The following is a 20,746-nucleotide window of genomic DNA, read 5'->3' as shown; positions in this document are numbered from 1 at the left end:
TGACCAAGTCTGTTTGACTCTCCTCTGAAGAGTGACAGCATGGGATCCTCAAAGTAACTCTCAAAAAGATTTGAAAACAAAGATTGTTCAGTATCATGGTTTAGGGGAAGGCTACAAAAAGCCATCTCAGAGGTTTAAACTGCCAGTTTTCAACTGTAAGGAATATAATCAGGAAATGGAAGGCCACAGGCACAGTTGCTGTAAAATCCAGGTGCGGCATATGTGGAGGATTCTATGGGATGATTTAAAGCAGGCTGTCCATGCTCGGCAGCCATCAAATTTAACTGAACTGGAGAGATTTTGTATGGACGAATGGTCAAAAATACTACCATCCAGAATCCAGATACTCATCAAAGGCTATTGGAGGTGTCTAAAGGCTGTTACATTTGCAAAAGGAGGCTCTACTAAGTATTGATGTAAAAACATATTTCTAACATGATTTTAAATAATATGGCTTGTGCCAAACATAATTTTGATTATTGTTTAATTATGAAAGATGTAAAAAATCTGAAATTGAAAATAGACACATTTTACTTCTCGTCCTTATGAGCACAATAAAAACAGAGTAGATGTCTACAGAAAAGCCTAAGTATAATGAGCTGCTCCTTACTTCACAACCTAACAGGCTGCAGCAGGGGAATGGGAGTGGCTTGTTTATTAACTGATTTATTTTGATTGGTCGTCTTCAAGGCGTTAATCAGAATGTGATTTTACTTTTGCATATTGCCTTGTTTATTGAAGACAAAACACATTTAAACATTGTTTCGGTGCCAAGCATCCCTTCCTTGGGAACCTATGTATAGAGATGTACTTTCTTTCTGTCATAGGCTCAACAGATGTCCTTTACTGGCCCTTTTATCATACTGACACTTTCATGGTCTCACTTTTTTTTCTGCTCATAACTGATGTCAAAGTCCAGTGGTGAACAGCTAAGACTCCAGGTTGCAGCTATTGATTCAGACATTTTAATGATTCTGTGAGAATTCAGATTTAATTTTTTATATTTTCCCACCAGATAAAGACGAAGCCAAGTTGAAAGAGTAAAGCCTCAGGCTCTATATGTCTCAGTCCTTTGTAAAATTGCAGACGCATGTTAAAACAATGTGTAATGTCACAAGTGTCACTAGAAGGTTGAATGATTTGTCTCTGCAGCAGATAAGATGTTTTAGCCAGAATGGTTATTAACCCTGTGTTTGCACATTTCTTTATAATTTCGTTGCAGCAGATTGTAATAGTTTGTTTTATTGCTGAAGTAACCCAGGGTGTACCTGATCGCTAAATAAGTTTTTCCAAAAACCTCTGGAAGGCATCGGTATTTCTCTGTTCTCGGCACCAACCTGGTTGCACGCCTCTTCAGAAATGGTGACAGGGCGACGATCCATTGTGCGGCACTCAATTTCTCCTCCCTGCCTTCTATAGGAGATGGCCAGGGAGGAGAAATCGAGTGCTGCACGATGGCTTGTCGCCCTGTCTCCATTTCTGAAGAGGAGCGCAAGCAGAGAATTGGTAAGTAATTTCATAATAAAGACTTTGCGAATTTAAAGTTAAAACTGCCTTGGTGGTTTTTTTTTCGTCAAGTATAAACAAATTTTTTTTTAAAAAAAAATATTTGTTACTGGTCCTTTAAGATAGAGCAGACTAAAATGACGATTTATTTATTATTGCACTTTCCTTGTCCTTTAATATTAATGTGCATGGAGTGTAGAGGGTTCATTTTGGGCCCTAATTTATGAGCATTTTTAATAGACCTCAAAGTATACTTGAAGTTTTGGGGGCTCCTAAACTGAATTTTCTGTTTGGCCCAGTGACTTGTTACAGGTATGGGATAAGTTATCTGGAAACCTGTTATCCAGAAAGCTCTAACTTACAGAAAGGCCATCTCCCAAAATTTTATCCAATTTTTTTTTAAATGATTTTATTTTTCTTTGTAATAGTAAAACAGTTTCTTGTATTTGATCCAAACTAAGACATCATTAATCCTTATTGGAAGCAAAACCAGCCTATTGGGTTTATTTAATGTTTACATGATCTTCTAGTAAACCTTAGGTATGAAGATCCAATTACGGAAAGATCCCTTACCTGGAAAGCCCCAGGCCTGAGCATTCTGGATAACCACTCCCATGCTTGTACTACACTGCCTTAGAAAGTACAGTGACCTCCTTGTCCTCATGTTCACATCCAGGATAGAATCCAGGATTTCCAGATTGTATTATGTTTCTTTGGTCATCGTTTATTATAAATGTGCTTGTCTAGGAATTCTTCATGATTCCCCCACCAACACAATGAAAATGAAGGTAGTTACAGTGGCTATCCATTGACCTGTTATTAATAAACGCCTGCTAAATGTTTCCTGCTATTTATTACTACAGGGATGGGACCTGTTATACAGAATGCTTGGGATCTGGGATCTTTCTTTAATTTGGATCTCCATAAGTCTACTCAAATTTAAACATTTAATAAACAAAAAAAGATTGTCTCCAATAAGGATTAAATCTATTTTAGTTCGGATGAAGTACAAGTTACTGTTTTATTACTACAGAGAAATAGGGACTAGTTTTTAAAAAATATTTAATTATTTGCTTAAAATTTAGTCTATGGGAGTTGGTCTCATATTTCAGAACTTTCTGTATAACAGATCCCATGCCTGTACTATGGGTTACTAGTCTTGGTTTATACTTCCCTCTTATTACAATAAATCTTTAGAATATTATAGAATACTATAGAACGGATAATGTTAACAAGTGGCTTACACAGTTCTCCCATCCAAATGCAACTTGTTGCTTAGCCCTGAGGGTTTTTTTTGGGCAAAGTTTAAACGTTTAACTGTTCTGACAAGAGGAATCCGCAATTGGTTATCAATAGAATTATAGTAGCTGTATTTCATCTGTTTTATACCTTACATTGACAAGTTCCAAGGGACAGTTTCCTACCCAGTCCCGTAGCTCTGCTATTGCCAGAAGCTCTTCAATATTTAGGCAGCAGTTATGTGCTAGGCAATTTGCATGCTACGAACATAAAGGAAAACATTGCTGGTGGATACCACCTACCACTATTATTTGTTTTTTGATTATGTAAATATTGTCTATACAAACGTTTTCAGTTGTGCTCATTATATGTATTAGTATTGTATCCCAGTTCCAGGTTCAGGACCCAGCATTCTTAACATCAGAAATATAAAATAGGAGCACACTCAAAAGTCAACTCTTTAAAACCTTGTGATCCTACAAACTTTGCCATTTTGACAGCAATTATTTGAGTTACTTACACGTACCTTCTCTTCTATATTTAATTCATATCATCATAGCTGGTGTATGTGTAATTGAGTAGATTTGTTCCAGCTGGATGTCCTCTGGTGTACAGATCATTTACCTGTAGTCTATGATTTAGTTAACTAACAGACATACTATACTGTTCACTGCACTTACTGCCATTCTCTGCTTTAATAAAGCTCTTTGCTCTTGTAATGATTTTACTTGTGGAGAATGCAGGAACCTTATTGTAAGTAATCCATAGACCGTATTATCCATTGCATGATTGCAGTAAAGTAATTATGAAGCTTAACACAAATATGTATCCATCAAATAATACTCTTAAGATTGTGCAGTACAATCAATTACCTTTAATCTATCTATAACTTTATATACATGTATGTCTTTATATAAATACATATGTATAACAATGGAAGTAGTTACATTAATTGCCATCCCGAGCATGACAATGGTTTATCATCCAAATGCCTGAATCGGCACAGGTGTTTTTTTTTTATCAGGTTTGAAAATTACCAGAGGGGGTATTTTCAAACACATGGATAAAATGCAAATGTATTGCTCTGGATATGTGGTTTGTTACAATAGGTATATACATAGCATTGCTTTACCTGTCAATTCACTTGTCATAACCAGGGACCCCACACCTTTTGGAATTCACCAGGGTATGTTCTTGTTAAGTAAACAAAATAAAATAGGGGAGGCATTTATTAAAGGAGAATGAAAGGTTAAAACTAAGTAAGCTTTATCAGAAAGGTCTATATAAATATACCAGTAAACCCTCATAGTAGTGCTGCTCTGAGTCATCTATCAAAAGAAACACTGCATTTCTTTCCTTCTATTGTGTACACATGAGCTTCTGTATCAGACTTCCTGAGCCAGATCTAAAACTATGGTTTTATTGGTAATTTCATTTAGAGGAAACCTACCACCATGACATGAAATAGTAAGAGTGTCTGTAATTTTTTTGATGAATTTGCAGAATCCATATACTATGTCATAGTGGCTTCATTTATTTATTCCCATCTGAATGCAGGCACACACTGCCCCTATCTCCCTATATAGGCAGCACAATCCCAATTTGAAGGGTTTTCTGGAAAGTTGGGGGGGGTGTTAGACTGGTCAGGGCATGGTTTAACACAACTGGACATGACCAGGTCGACTTGTAAGTAGCTCTAATATTCCAATAAACAAACTGTCACAGATTTGTGCTTGTGTTTTTTAATACATTATTGTCATAGTTTTGGTAAAGATATTTTTGGCCAAGATACACAAAGCATTGTAATAACATACGTATCAAAGATACTGTTTTGTTTGCATATATTCATGGACCTCAAGGAAGTCTGTAAAGTTGTTTTTTAAGCCTGCAAAACAATAAATCTTGTTTTCAATAGCAGAAGGATCAAAGGATTCTCCTATTTGGAATGATAATGTCTGACCAGGGTCTATTCTGTAATTCTACTGAAGCCAAAATAGTCTTTTCATGCTATTTATTGCATTAAGGGATAATCATACTATGCAAGAAGTAAAGCAGTTTTTTTTATTTATATAGTTTATTTATGGAGACTATAAGTGCCATAATTGAATTAAATACTCTGTAAAAGAGCTGCAAGCAAGTGTTCATGTTAATGAAGTATGATGTACGGATGATGTTGCTTTGCTACGGAGATGTTCTTTCATTTTGCTGATGTCTCTGTAAACATTTGAGGCCTTGTGGCATCTAAATATGAGTATGAAAATTAAGATTGCAAAAGCATTTTATGTACCAGACACTGAAACACTGCAAATAAAAATATGAAAATGGTATAAGTATTGTCATATATATTTAATAAGCAGGCCTAGGGGCAAATTCACTAAGCGCCGAAGCGCCTAACGCTAGCGTCAATTCGCTAGCGTTGGTCATTTTCGTTACTTCGCAAATTCACTAACGAACGCTGGCGTACATTCGCTAGTGTTACTTTGCACTCTTACGCCTGGCGAATTTGCGCAACGGACGTAACTCACTAACGCGCGCATTGTACTGAATGCTACCTTTTACGCTAGACTTCCTTCGCCACCTCAGACCAGGCGAAGCTCAATAGAGTAGTTAGGGATTGCTTCAAACAAAAATTCCAATTTTTTCCCAAAAACGCTGGTAGTCCCAAAAACGCTGGTGTTTTTTCTATATTATGGGTGATAGGCTGAAAAAGATCGAAATTTTTTTTGGGGCTCCCCTTCCCCCCACCTACATTTCCTAACTCATGGCAACTTAACTATACAGTGGGCACATGTGTAGGGCAAAATAAAAATTGTATTTGATGTTTTGAAGGTTTCCCAGGCATTTGTAGTGCTGCTACATATTCCTCGTTTGAAATTTGAATTTGGCGCCGTGTGCAAATTAACCATCGGTAGCTTAGCGAATCAACGCTAGCGCAACTTCGCAACCTTACGCTACCCCTGAGCGCAACTTTGGATTTTAGTGAATTTGCGGAGTGCTAGCAAAACTACGCCTGGCGAAGTGCGGCGAAGTTTCGCCGCACAACTACGAATCTTAGTGAATTTGCCCCCAAATCTATTGTCTGGAATTAAATATGTTGAGATTTTACATAGCATTGTTTTTGTAGTCATTAAGTGCTCCTAGTGAATTCACTTAAATGGAATTCCATGCCCTTTTCCCTTACTGAATAAAGCCTCGTCTGTCTACCAAAAACTGAGTAGACGGTACATGACACAGAAATACACACCCTATAGAAAGTAGGGATGCACCGAATTCAGGGTTCTGCCAGGATTCGGCCTTTTTCAGCAGGATTTGGATTCGGCCAAATCCTTCTATCTGGCCGAACCGAATCTGAACCCTAATTTGAATATGCAAATTAGGGGTGGGGAGGGAAATCGCGTGCCTTTATGTCACAAAACAAGGAAGTAAAAAATGTGTTCCCCTTCCCACCCCTAATTTGCAGCAGCAAATTAGGGTTCGGTATTCGGCCAAATTTTTCGCAAAGGACTCGGAGGATCGGCCGAATCCACAATAGTGGATTCGGTGCATGCTTAATAGAAAGGGTATAATTCAGTGCACAATTTCTACCACAAAGAGCAATTACACACTACATGGGTAATTGCACATGCAAAGAGCAGCCCATACACACACTGGAAGGCAATAATTGTAATTTTGAGGGCATATTTCAATTTCTGGCTAAACTATACGAAAGTATAAATCAGACAGCTTTTATAGTATGTCAGCTGCCGGGGTTATTAGTCAATGATCTAGCTAACATAAAGAGGCACACTTATTTTCTGTAACTTAGACAACAGTATAACTAGCATTCATAATAAGTGGTAATTTGTAGTAGGATTCCAGGAATTTTGTTTTGCCTTACATATAGTGTTGCCACCCGGCCGGTATTTTACCGGCCTAGCCGGTACAACACCAGCCGGGGCCGGTATTACAAATTTACCGGCAATGTAGCTGCCGGTAAATTTGTAATACACTTAAAAAAAGCCCGTGGCCTGCCCCCAGCCTGCTCCAAACTTACCTTTTCCCCTGGGCTTCTTGCCAAATTTGCGTGTTTGACTCCGCCCCCTTTGACGTCACGATCTGGCCAGGCAATAGCGCGCCCCGGCCCAGCCCCCTGCCGGTAAAGGTTATTATAAAAGGTGTTAGAGGCAGATAAATGTATGAAGATAGTGGTTTGAGAATAGAACCTATGAAGGCCTGGCATCATTCTCTAGAAAGGAGAGTCCTGGAGCTATAAACACAGCATGACAAGGGATCTGAATGGCCAGCAGCCAGATTACACTGGTTTTATGTTTAAAGATTAGCAGAATCAGATGCAGCTGTGATTGGGTGAGAAGGAAGGGGAAATCTGGGCTGGGGGTGGAGAAAGAGAGGGATGTGATGTCAGGGGAAGAAGTTCACTTCCTTATCTTCTGAGCTTGTAGAAAGATACTATCCTCTGCATTCTTTTTTTGCATATTTTGTGAAATGTCAGGAGTTTCTCTTCTTTGTCTTCTTATATTATCTATTGATAACTGAATTTGGATGTTTTCCTGAATGCACTGTTAAATTTTGGTCTTGGTACTGTTCTATGGTATAAATGTGTGAGTCTACATGGTATTGTTCATGTTAAATGAATGGCAAATGCTTGATCCAGTGAATGTTTCCGATCACCACTGTGGTCATCAAGGAATTTTTTTGCCTTATTCTGAATCAAAAAACAATGTATCAATGATAATGTATTTAAGTTGTATTTGTTACAGGAGTGGTAGGACCTTCTCAGAGCATGATAAATATTAGAAGATGGAGAAAGGAGGTTCTCTCCTGTGACTGCAGAGTGGGTTGATTGCTACAGCCGCTACTACTGCTTGTGATAGGTGACGGCCTTCTTGGATTGCCAATCATCGACACACTGCAGATTTAGGGCTGGCAGGTTTGGGGGGCCATCCTCTCTGTAGGTAGAGGCAGACTAATACTAAGTGGTGCATATAATGACATAGTGCTGATCTCAAGTCTTCACAGAGGAACGGCAGAGCATAGTAGTGATCTCTTATGGAATTCTGGCTTTGAATATTGTCTTGGGGTGGGTCTGGCAAAGTCCTGTTTCTTTATGAAAATGTCAATAAACGCTGTGGCCATTTTACCCATTTCTGGAATTTTCATTAAGACATGCAACAGTGGCGTTCAGTGGGATGGGATGGCTGAAAGCGAAGTTTGAGTAGTCCCCTTGTTATGTTTCTTTATTTGCAAACAAAAATGTTTTTTAAAATAGTGTTGATTTTTTGGAATATATAAAAAACAGAAGAAATGTATGCCCAAAATGAGGTTTACATTGGGAAAGTTAGAGGATAAAATCCGGATTATGCTGTTCATTGAAATAGTGCAGTAAGTAATGCTGTAAAATGTAGATTCTATTTGCTTTTCAGGTACTTTCACTTTTATAAGGAAATTAATGGTCAATAATCAAGGCTTTCAAGAAGAAACCAGAAGAGAGGAGTAGGACCATTTTAATTTAGTTTGTTCACTTCTTTATTGTAAATCAATGCTTTGAGCTTTGACTTCATGTTGATGGAAGGATGTAGTATGTCAGGTCACAGGAGCAAGCCAGCAAATCTGTTATATAATGTGCATGGAGTTGGAATGAAGGTCCATTGATTAATATTTTTTTGGCAAATAGAAGTTATTTTGACAACTCATGATAAGAAAAAAAATTGACTCAGGGCCACTTTCTACATATACAATGTTTTCTCCTTTAAAAGGATGAACATGCAGTTTAATAGCTTGTATATACTAATTTTATCTATTGTATTGTGCTTGGTACAGGGTATGCTATGGGCATAGTTTGAAAAAAATTTGGCCAGCCCCAGGGAAAAACTTACATGCTGACATCCCCAGCAAATTTGGCTTTCCTTGCCTTTTAAGAGTCATACCCTGGGATGAAGGCAGGAATAAATAAATACTATACTGCTTTCAATTGCAACCACATTCACAAATAAAGATGGCACACACAACACAACTAGGTACAGTATCTGACCGATTGGCCCAAGGACTAAACAGAGGGATATCACCTTTCCATTGTTTCTTGCCGAACTATCGAAACAGCAGGAAGTGAAGAGGCCAGCAGCTCTTCTTTTCTTTCTCATTTGCTGATGCACTATACACAAGCACATATGCTGCATCAGCAGATAACATTTTTCAAACAAACCAGATTGATGAACCAACATACATACATTGATATCTGTTGTTATTGTGGGCCACAATCTAACGACTAATAAGCATATCAAACTTAATTTACTGCAGTTTTATTAGTTCAATGTAACTTAAAAAACAATGAACATTTGAACCATCTATGGAAACAGCACTTTTCTCTTTACACTACCCTAAAATAGCTCCACATTTACACAAGCTTGTATCATAGATACTGGCAGCTACACGTTGGGTATAGCCCTACATTGGTTGGCTCCCTCCCTTCCTATCTTACATGTTATCAACAGACTTTATTTTATCCAGTCTATGCATTATTTATCAGCTCTCCTGGAGGACAAACTTGATCTCCATACATCCATATGGTCACTTTTGGATAAGTTTCTCTCTGAACAGCCGTAGGATTACTGAACAGCCGTAGGATTACTAATGTCCATACTGAAACTGTGATTAGACTTTGCTCGGATTTGATTTGTCTTTTTTTTTTTTGTTTCTATTATTTCTGTAACCCCTTTTCATTTACCTTTTTCTTATGTACTATTATGATTTTGTTCATTTGCTGATATATATTACAAATAAAGAGTTAAAAAAAATAACAGTGAAAATGTGTTAATGTATATTGAGAATTGCATTTTCATGCTTTGTTTAGAAACTAGTTGGTAAATGAAGGTCACTTGTACTGAAGCTTTTCATTAAAATCTGGTGATTTGTACAGCATTCCATTCATTCCCCTGAAAACTGAAGGCATATTCACCTCTTCTGTACAGTTAAGAATGATGTACTGACTTTCAACATGAAACCCTGGAGATAACAATCACTCTTTCCTAACACAAATCTCGTGAATGCTTATTTGATTTCCTGTTTCTACAGAATAGCTAATTAGAATTCACCATAATATGTTTAGAAAGCTATTTTCGTGGAAGCATGACAAACTGTGGATGGTCTATTTTATGCTTTGAACAGGTAAATGGAGTTTAATGCCTCTTGGTTCTGATTTTTATTTGTAAGGACCCCCCCTTTTTATTTTTCCTGGAAAATAAATGGCTCTTTGTGCCATAGGGCTATGTTTCATGTAAAGAGGCAGCCCTATGCTATAAAACTAGAGTGTTGGGGCTTTAGTGAATTGAAAAGAAATAGTCTACTCCTCAGAAGTTGCTTATTACGAAGCTTGTCAATGGTTTTGCAAATTCCTAGTCTATTTGTCCTATTGAAGGGCCTTATCTGTTCTGCAGGCTTCCACTTCATTAGCCTTAATCATGTACAAATATTCCTAATACTTTGTAAAATGTGGATTATAATGTTGCCAAGCAGTTATTTAGGTTTTTAGGCTGTAGGGGTAAGAATATAGCATTTTATGGCAGAAGAATCCCCTGTTGTAAATACTGAAAAACTGCAGCTTTTAATCAAGCATTCTTAAACTGGATTCTTGATGTTGGTATTATAATTGAACACACCTTGAAGGCAGGCTCAATTTAATGACAGGTTTGTAATATAATCTTGTATTGGGCTGGACTGCACTGCAAAGGATACTTAAAAGAGTAAAATACATTTTCTGCTCACCTCTTCAGTACCTGTGCTTGCTTACCTGCTTCTTATATGTTGACATTGAGTACTCAAAGAAAGAATAAGTTCTTTATAAGCAGGCACAACTCTGGCTATTATTGCTTTGATATATGCTGCAGGTACTGAAATTCATTACTCTTCCTATTACTGTGTTTCCAATTTATTTTCATGGGTTATCTCTCGTATTCAGGCGCATTGATGATGACAAGGGAAGAACCCATGAGCTGGAGCATTCTGCTATAAAATGTATGAGAGGAATTCTGTACTGTTACATGCGGCAGGCTGATAAGGTAAAATATTACACTTTCTGTTGAATTCTACAGTCTTTCCTAAACAATTAAAGCTGAGAAATGACATTAATATATATATATATATGATCCCTTTAAGTTACCTTCTATACTTAGTGAGTCAGCATTCATCTTCATTAAAGCTTAATATTTGCAGCTCTCTTTCGGGCAGGAAGAGTTAGTTACTTGAAAGTCTACCATTCACTATACAAAATGCTGGTTTCCATCTTTCCAGAGAATGTTCTCAAAGACAAAACCACTAGAGCAACAGTACCCTTGGATCACATTTTTGCAAAATGACAGTCCTTAAGTGATAATGTGCTAACATCATTTGCTTTGGTCACATTTTGTATCTGTAACAGACATGTACTAGAAATATGCCAACACGGCATCAGATCACTGTTACAGAACAGCATAGATTGTATTTGTAATGCAATCTAAGTAAAGTAGATTCTTTACTAGAGTATGCAGATAAAGGGAAACCCCAAATAATATAGTTCCTGTTTTTATTCTAATGCTGCCTACAGAAAAGAATCCATTAATCTGCATTTTAAAACATAATATGTTTTTGTAAACATGCTCTATGTCCGTTTAATCAAATTGTTTGCCGGCTTGGGGAACACACACAAATGTACAGGTGTGAAATATTTACCCTTATATACTTCTCAACTAATGCAGAGTGGAATTAGTCCTTGAGTGTTGGCTTACTCGCATTGATGTTATGACTTTATGATATGAGAGCAACTCTTGAAAGCGCTTACATTTTCCATCTGCATCCCTGACCATATGTAGGGCATAGACAGCCACTTTAGCTTCACGCTATGGTGTGGAAAGGGCAAAGAGAGTGGGATGGTGCTCTTATCTTAGATTAGGTCAGTGATCCCCAACCTGTGGCTCATAAACAACATGTTGCTCTCCGACCCCTTGTATGTTGCTCCCAGTGGCCTCAAAGCATGTACTTCTTTCTGAATTACAGGCTTGAAGGCACGTTTTAATTGCATAAAAACCATGTGTACTGCCACACCTGTAGGCTGCCAGTCCAAATAGAGACTACCACTAACCAATCATAGGCCATACTTGGTACTCCGGGGAACTTTTAGCATGATTATGTTGCTCTTACATTTGAATGTGGCTCACGGGTAACAAAAAGTTGGGGACTCCTGCATTAGGTATTGCTAGAGTCTCTAAGTACAAGTGTCTGGCTATATACCTGTAACTCATTCTATGCCACATTTGGGATCTAATGCTGTAAGTACTTGTGTGCTTCATGCACCCAGCAACAGCTTTTATGACAGATTAGGTATTGTCTGCTCTCTCTGCTATGATACCGTGTCCAGTAATTACCGTATTCTATTCCATTGTTTTCCTATTCTTTGTATCTCAAAGAGCGTGTGCACATTTATTAAAGTTGCAAAATTACATAACATGAATGGCTCAGTCTAGCTGGCTAAACAAAATTCAGTGCTGATTAATTAATCCTTTGTTTTCTCCCTGGCTTTTCTAAGAGCTGGATTTCTTTCAGGATTTTTGGATTGTTTCCATGATATGTTTTCTCTTTCCATTGTGTTTTTGTTCTTCAGCATCATGGCCATTTACTATCAAAGCTTGTACAGCTCTGTCATCCCACATAGATTTACATTTGTTGTTCATAAATACTGTGACCCAGCAAATTGTTCCCCTTTAATTCTACAAATCCCACCTAGCATCAGGGATTCTCACTCATCTGGAAACAACCGTGGGGCATATTGGCATGCGTCAACTACATGGAAAAACTGTAGCTTGTTTACGAAAATGTAAAACTGGAACAGACAGACAAAAAAAATCTATTATCACTGTTAAAATAACTACTATATAATGCGCTTTTCAGTTTGTGAATATTGTAACTTAATAATAGCTACACAATTTAAGAACTGCTTTTGAAGTAAATTGCAGTGGCTTCATTATTTTGAATGCTACATTTATGAAGAAAATATTTATGTATTGTTTTGGGGATTTGTGCAATATGCTCCCCACCACTGCCTTCTCAAAGCATTGTGCTTCACAAGGAATGCCGACAGCCATTTGTAAAGGGAAAAAAAAAAACCTGCACTTAGTCTTGTTAACTAAGACTAAATAGCTTGATGTATTTATAGAAATTCATTATATTAACTCATAATTAATTTTCTTTTAATATTAGGTTGAGCAGTTTAAACAGGATCCAAGTCCACAAAAATGCCTTCATTCTATATTCAATATAGACACTGGAGATGAGATGTTATCCTATAACGATTATGGCCATATACAGGTATGGTGTGCAGAACACATTTTTTATTTTATTTTTTGTTTTCAAGATGGGGTTAATTTTTGAATGATGGCACTTCTATTGCTAGCCTTAATTATGGGAGTGCAAGTGCACCCTGGTGACTTGTCGTATTGCATAATGTTGAGAGTTCTGAAAAAAGATACTTCTATGTGACACATAAAACAATAACAATCCCCCACATTTAGTTTTGACATTTTATATGACTTCTGTGAAAGTCATGTAGGGACCCACAACAACCAGTTAGACATTTGCTTTTATTATTTAACTTGCAAATATGACACCTAATTGCTCACACTGGCACTATTTAATGTTTAATCAAAAGTTTTGTAAAATCTTGATGTGAACTATAGCAATGTTATATTTATATTTGTAATATTTGTGCACCAGTGTGTAAATTGCCATTTCCAACTCTCCAGATTTAATGCTAATTCTAGGTTTCCTTCTATTTTCTGATATTTGTTATTCTACATGATTTACTGCAGAACGCTAACGCACACATTCTCTCTGGAATACACTTTTCTTCCACCCCTTTACGACACACTTATTTTATTGATGCATTATATGATTTAACTTGGGCCTCAAAGATTAACCAAATTACCTATACAGTAGCATTGTTTCAAATCTCCACTTGAGGCAGTTCTTATAATGCTGCCATTGTCAAGAGGTAGACAGTTGTGTGCTGAAATGCAGAGCCTATTGTCTGAGTGTCTATTACTGAACTTGATTTGGTGCTGTTCTTGCCAGTAACATTTGCAACCGTTTTGATGTACATGAGATCTAATCACTGTTTCTCGGTACAAGCTTAAATGTGGAGTAGGCAGCTTTTGTGAGCCTTTGACCCACCTGAAATTGAAAAGAGAAGAATATCCAGTTGTTTAAAAACCTGTTTTGCAGTGACCACATTCTTAGGGTTATTATGAGTTTTACACTAAAGTTCTTAAGAAATGGACTTCTAGAAAGTCAAGTTTGCTATTTACTACAAAGTATCAAATTAGATATTTTTGCTTTAATTAAAACGTCTTTACAGAAATTGTTTTTTGTTTATGCGTTCTGCTTTGTTGAGCTTTCTGTCTTTTCACCACATTTACTATTAAAGTGTTCATGTATGTAGAAAAGAAGGAAAGGGTTTATAACTTATAAGTGTGTTTAAATTGTTTTTCTTTTATTTTAGATAAACGCAGTGTCACTTTTCCTTCTGTATCTTGTTGAGATGATATCTTCTGGACTGCAGATAATCTACAATACAGACGAGGTACACAGTCACAACAAATATTTATACTGCATATTCTTTATTGATGTTTTTTTACTTAATTATTACTGCTACAGGATGTTATGCTGTATATTTGTAAATGCCGTAGTAAGGCCTCCCAGAGTGATAAATTAATATAAGGGTTGTTAGTTTTCCTCTGATAAAATGGGGAAATCCGTGTTCAGCAGTAATAAGCTTCTTTGTTATTAGTGGCATGTCTATTAAAAGTGCTTCAATTAGTTTTGTTTACTTGATACTATGGGTCATTAATATTGGAGCTGCCTCTGTTCATTTACGCTGATGATTCTTGCATTTCTGAAAGCACTATTGTGCTGCAAGTGAGTATTATTATACTGTTCCCCATTTACATTGCTTTAGCTGTATGCACATAGGGGCAGATTCACTAAGGGTCGAATATCGAGGGTTAATTAACCCTCGATATTCCATTAGGAATTAAAATCCTTCGACTTCGAATATCGAAGTCGAAGGATTTAGCGCAAATACTGCAATCGTACGATCGAAGGATTATTCCTTCGATCGAACGATTAAATCCTTCGAATCGAACGATTCGAAGGATTTTAATCCAACGATCGAAGGAATATCCTTCGATCAAAAAAACTTAGGAAAGCCTATGGGGACCTTCCCCATAGGCTAACATTGACTTCGGTAGCTTTTAGCTGCCGAACTAGGGGGTCGAATTTTTTTTAAAGAGACAGTACTTCGACTATCGAATGGTCGAATAGTTGAACGATTTTTCCTTAGAATCCTTCGATTCGTAGTCGAAGGTTGAAGTAGCCCATTCGATAGTCGAAGTAGCCCATTCGATAGTCGAAGTAGCCCAAAAAATACTTTGAAATCCGAAGTTTTTTTACTTCGAATCCTTCACTCGAATTTAGTGAATCGGCCCCTTATTGTATGTATGTATGTATGTATGTATAACTTTATTTGTAAAGGAAGAGAATCAGGATGCAGCTTAATGACGGATACCAATTGAATGGAGAACTTGGATTAGAACAGAATGGTTAACTGTATCAAAAGCAGAAGATATGTCCAGGAGAATGAGAATAGAGTAATGCCCTTTGGCCTTAGCAGTCTGGAGATCGTTTGCAACTCTACATAAGACAGTCTCAGTGAGTGTGCAGGTGGAAAGCCAGACTGCAATTGGTGCAGAGAAAGTTAGTAATACAGGAGAAGACGAGATGTTTCAGCAGTTTAAAGGCTAGCAATAAGAGAGAGACAGGACAGTAGTTAGACAAACAGGATGGGCTTGACACAGGCCTGTTTGAATAATGAGGGGAAGGTAGCAGAAGTTAATGAGGAATTGAATATACAGTATGAGTAAGTATATTATGGCGATTGATCCAAACGTCCCACTCTAGGTCAAAGAAACTTTGCTGTGAATCGTACATATGTTTCAAAGTCAAGCTGCTAGAGGTCTTAAAATAAATATCATATTAAGGTGGCCATAGACTGTAAGATTCGATCGTTTGGCGAGGTCTTTTCCCCCGACAGGCCCAATAATGTGATAATCTAGCCCTAGGGTCAAAGGATCGCATTACAATGAAGGGGGATACGAAAAGTCGGAGCAAGGACCGCATCAATAAGCTGATGTGGTCCTCCAGCCGACGGGAAAATCATGCCTGCCCGATCGAGATCTGGCCTATTTTTGGACAGAAATCATTTGGGGAGGCCTGTCGGAGGGCCTTGTAAACGGGCAGATAAACTGCAGAATAGGTCTAAAGGACAAGAATCGGCAGCTTAAAACTGCCCATGTAAGGCCACAAAGGCTATAAAGTGGGGAAAAAACAGCGTGCGTTACTAAACCATTACCATGGACAGCCAAGGAAGTCAATCAAACAATCTTAGCAGACAAGAAATGTCTTCTATTAAAACAAGTAATAAAACCAGTCTATAAAAGGGAAATCATCTTTGTAACAGCAATATTCATTGCCAGCTTCCCCTGACCATTGCTCAGTTTGAGACCCAAGCTTTTAGTTCTGAGCAGACAGTTTACAGTTGGTACAGATTGGTTTCCTCAATGTTTGTTGTTGTAGGACATTACCAGCCTTAAGGGAACTGCATTGTGCTGCTTTTCTGACACATTTAGGGGGACTATTAACCAACATTGGGCAATAAGTATTTAGCCTATTTCAGTCATCTGCACTGTCATGGATACTGGAGACTACTTGCGGTAAAAAGATAAAGTTTATTCGACACAAGCTCCATGGATTCTGAACTCACAAAGAGTAAGAACCCCGAACAAAGGAATCACAGGAACTCATTTATGCAGCACAGGGGCTCATTTTGCAGCACAGAATGGTTCGCATAGTGAACATATTTGCTCTGCACATGGTTATATTTATAAAGCTTTTAAAATATGGCCTAATTGCAAATATTTATGCGCACACTGCGTTTGTTAGTTGTGCTATGTCTTTGGTGGCAGAGAAAATCTTCGCAAAACAGTTTATCAGATTGCAAATTACTTTCACACACAGCAACATCACGCAGTGGGCGCAATCACACAAACACCTGTCTCATTTTGAATATTTGCACGCAATGCAAATTTACAAAAACTGGAAAGACTGGAACAGCAGTGCAATATTTTAGCATTCAGGAAAAAGCACGGGCAATGCAACCATTTGCAAATAAATATGCGCTGCACATACTTTATAAATGATCTCTTAGACTTGGGAACTGATGACATAAGAATGTACAGGAGTAAAAGGGAGTTACCGGTGGGAGAGCATAACAATATCTTTTCATAGCATAAACAAACAAAGAACTGCTTTTAAACCCAATCTGGTGGTTCTGCTTCAAGGCCAGGCTACTAGTAACCAAAGCTATCTTGAGAACAAATTCCATCCAAGTCAGAATTTGCATAAACAATTGTATTTCTCTCTCAGTAGTAAATTAAAACAAAAATGTGATTAGTTGCAATAGGTTACAGTTTATTTGTGATAAGTGCCGACAATACTGTTACTTAAAGGGATTTTGTCATGATTTTTTATTTCTAAATCACACTGTTTACACTGCAATTAATTCACTCTACAATATAAAATTTCATTCCTGAACCAGCAAGTGTATTTTGTTTTAGTTGTAATATTGGTGTGTAGGCAGCCATCTCAGGTCATTTTGCCTGGTCATGTGCTTTCAGAAAGAGCCAGCACTTTAGGATGGAGCTGCTTTCTTTCTCAAGCTGTTGTTTCTCCTATTCAATGTACCTTCCCATTGTTGTGTTGTTAAGCTGCTGGGGGTGAATGGGAGGGGGTGATATCACTCCATATTGCAGTATAGCAGTAAAGTGTGACTGAAGTTTATCAGAGCACAAGTCACATGACTGGGGGCAGCTGGGAAACTGACAATATGTCTAGCCTAGGGATCTGCAACCTTGGCTCTCCAGCTGTTAAGGAACTACAAGTCCCACAATGCATTTGCCTTTAGACTCCTTCAAAAGGCTCCTTCATTGCATTGTGGGACTTGTAGTTCCTTAACAGCTGGAGAGCCAAGGTTGCAGATCCCCATGTCAGATTTCAAAATTAAATATAAAAAAAATCTGTTTGCTCTTTTGAGAAACAGATTTCAGTGCAGAATTCTGCTGGAGCAGCTCTATTAACTGAAGCATTTGGAAAAAATGACCCATGACAGTATCCCTTTAAAATCCTAAAGATTGCATCCTGCTAAGTGATTACATATAGGAAAAGGACCAATATTGTCAGAAAACATTTATTCTGGAGGTAGATTTGCAGGGATAGCAAGCAATGTGTAGATGAACAGTGGAATGAAGCACGGAATAAAACATATTTCCCCTTTTTTAATATATTTTCTCTTTCATTTCACAGCAGCATAGCCATGTAAAACAATACATTTCTGTCACCATGGTGACATTGTGGAAAGTTACTATAAAGGGTAATTAGTTTCAAAGCTAAGAGCAGAGCTAAGAGATAACTGGTGTCTGAGAAAACATTATGGTTAAGGTAATGTTAGTAGTTCAGGACTTTTTGATGGTAGTGTTCAAACCTGAGAAGCCTCCTAGAGCAATCTTTAATAATTATGAAAGAAATATACCCAGCAGCCATATTGTGACTTGATGGTTTTCATGCTGAACTGAACAATGAATTCTCTGCTCTTACAGACTTGGCTAAGTTGTTTGCCTCAAACGACAATATATGTCTACACTTGCTTTTTACATTGAAGCGATTTTATATTGAAAATTACTGTTCCTGTTTTCAAGAGCATTGTAGCAGATGGATGTGCCCTTCATGCTGCTTAACAACATCCAATTCCATTGTAAACAACCTTGTTGAAAAAACTTCGAAATTCGACCCTCAAATTGAAATCCTTCGAAGGATTTTTAGCATATTCGATCGATCAAATAGAAATGATGAAATAGTTAAATGATTAAACGATTAAATAGTTCTAATCGAACGATTCAAACTATTTTTAGAGATCGATCGAAGGATTTCTATTTGATCAAAAAAAACGTAGAAAAGTGCTGTGGAAGGTCCCCATAGGCTAACATTGCACTTCAGTAACTTTCATTTGGCGAAGTATGAAGTCGGAAGTTTTTTTTAAAGATACAGTACTTCGATTATCGAATATTTGAACGATTTACTTCAAATCTAAGTAAATTCGAAGTCGTAGTATCCTATTCGATGGACGAAACCCAAAAAATTACTTAGAAATTCAAACTTTTTTAACTTCAAAAATTCACTCGAGCTTAGTAAATCTGCCCCTTAATGTGTGTGTCAGTCTGTGTATACATACATACATACATACATACATACATACATACAGGTTGTCTACTCCACTTGCATATATAAAGTATGTATTTTTATGCCAAACTGTACTTTGTGTGCTAACAAACTGATCCTTTAAATGAGCAGTATAACCCCTTATTTAACACAAGTGCAATGAATAGGGATTATAATGAACTTACTTTTCTGCCTATTTTGTTAATCATGAAACATCTATGGATTTTATATTTTCAGCCAAACAGGGCAAGTAGAGAAATGTAAGCATCTCCATATTTGGTCCTTGCAAGGTAGATAATTAGATTAGTATTTAATATACAGCCCATCCTCTCACAAGGATCAAACAAGAAGTAGCCTCAATTTTCGTGTTTGCTCTATTTAGCTCAATAAATAACAAACAAAAAATGTTTTTTGTTTAGCAGTAGGAAAAAGTATGTTCAACAGAAGCCCTATTTACCTAACTCATCGAACAGAATGATATGCTGCCCTTTCAGGTAACCCTACATGTTATCCATCTTATCATCATGTATGCTAAATGGTAGGATATTGTGAGATTTGGCCTTTCAAAAATACAAAACAACAAAAACGATTACCACTGATCCATTCAATTGGCTCGTGACCCAAAAATCAGTTGTGGTTCATCTTACTTCTGCAACATGCAATCCATTGTATACTGCTGCCTTGCATCAATAGGGTTTGTAGGTTCACTTACTGCCAGGGCACTATCTGTTTGTATGTTTTGTCTTTGTGTGTTTGGGGTTCCTCTGGCTTTTCTAGTACTGACAGGTTAATTGGCTTCTAATGCAAACATTGTCCATATTGTTTATGCGATTGAGATTTAGATTGTAAGCTTTACTAAGGCCAGAACTGATGTACAATGTAAAACACTGCTATGTTGACACTGTATTAATCAAAAAGAAGTTCTTCCTCTTTGGGTGTATGTGGAGCCAGGAGCATAAGGCACCAGTATCAAGATTTGTTCCCTATGAGGATCAGCATTGATAGACAAGTTTGGTGAGAGGGACCCCATAAATTACTTCAAGGTAGTGGACAGCAGATTCTGTCATAGCACCTTCAGGAGTGGAGATTTGGACAGGCCACCTTACACAGAGCAGTATCGAGCTTCATCGAGGACCACTATGTGGAATTCGTTCTCCAAGGAGGCCCCTGCCACCAGACCATAGATTGGAAAGTGACTAGACTACTTTTTATCTTGAGTCTTGAGACTAAACTTTGTTCTAACTCCTAAGCGTATGGGTACCTGAGCCACTGTATACGGTGTAACCTTTGCTGTACCACATCTTCAGTTTAGATTACCTTTCATCCACTTCTTTGCAAAGGCCTTGCTGAGAAAAAACAGTTAATGGTGTTTAGCCTAGAAAGCAGCTGGAAACATGTGTTACTTAATTCATATATAGACTGCCTTATGTTTATTGTCAGACTACATGTTTACCAGTGGGTTGAGAAACTTCTTGACCACTCACCTCCGCTCTGTGATGGACCTGCGCCTGCAAGCACAGCGTTGGCAGCCATATGGAGCAGATTTCTATGCAAAAATGCATTCTCTGGACTATCCTTCGTTTAAAAGTATTCGATTTTACAGTAGCTTGGTGGCAGGTTTATAGTCTGGATCAGCCTTATCCATTTATGA

At 37.5% G+C, this 20,746-nt stretch overlaps 1 protein-coding gene across 8 annotated transcripts in view; it reads left to right on the top strand.

Annotated features, from left to right (window-relative positions):
* phkb.S (phosphorylase kinase, beta S homeolog) overlaps window positions 1–20,746 on the top strand; it is a 180,336-nt gene that overhangs the window by 36,140 nt on the left and 123,450 nt on the right. For all 8 annotated transcript variants that reach the window (XM_018260670.2, XM_041561274.1, XM_018260668.2 and 5 more), the window contains 3 exons: window positions 10,697–10,796; window positions 12,970–13,077; window positions 14,267–14,347. In XM_018260670.2, the coding sequence (XP_018116159.1) occupies window positions 10,697–10,796; window positions 12,970–13,077; window positions 14,267–14,347 (289 nt within the window). The remainder of the gene's footprint in view (window positions 1–10,696; window positions 10,797–12,969; window positions 13,078–14,266; window positions 14,348–20,746) is intronic.

The sequence above is a fragment of the Xenopus laevis genome, chromosome 4S (genome assembly GCF_017654675.1).
Source record: "Xenopus laevis strain J_2021 chromosome 4S, Xenopus_laevis_v10.1, whole genome shotgun sequence".
In the NCBI taxonomy this organism is placed as follows: domain Eukaryota; kingdom Metazoa; phylum Chordata; class Amphibia; order Anura; family Pipidae; genus Xenopus; species Xenopus laevis.
Note: the sequence above shows the minus strand (reverse complement) of the source record. Positions and strands in the feature narration are given on the sequence as shown.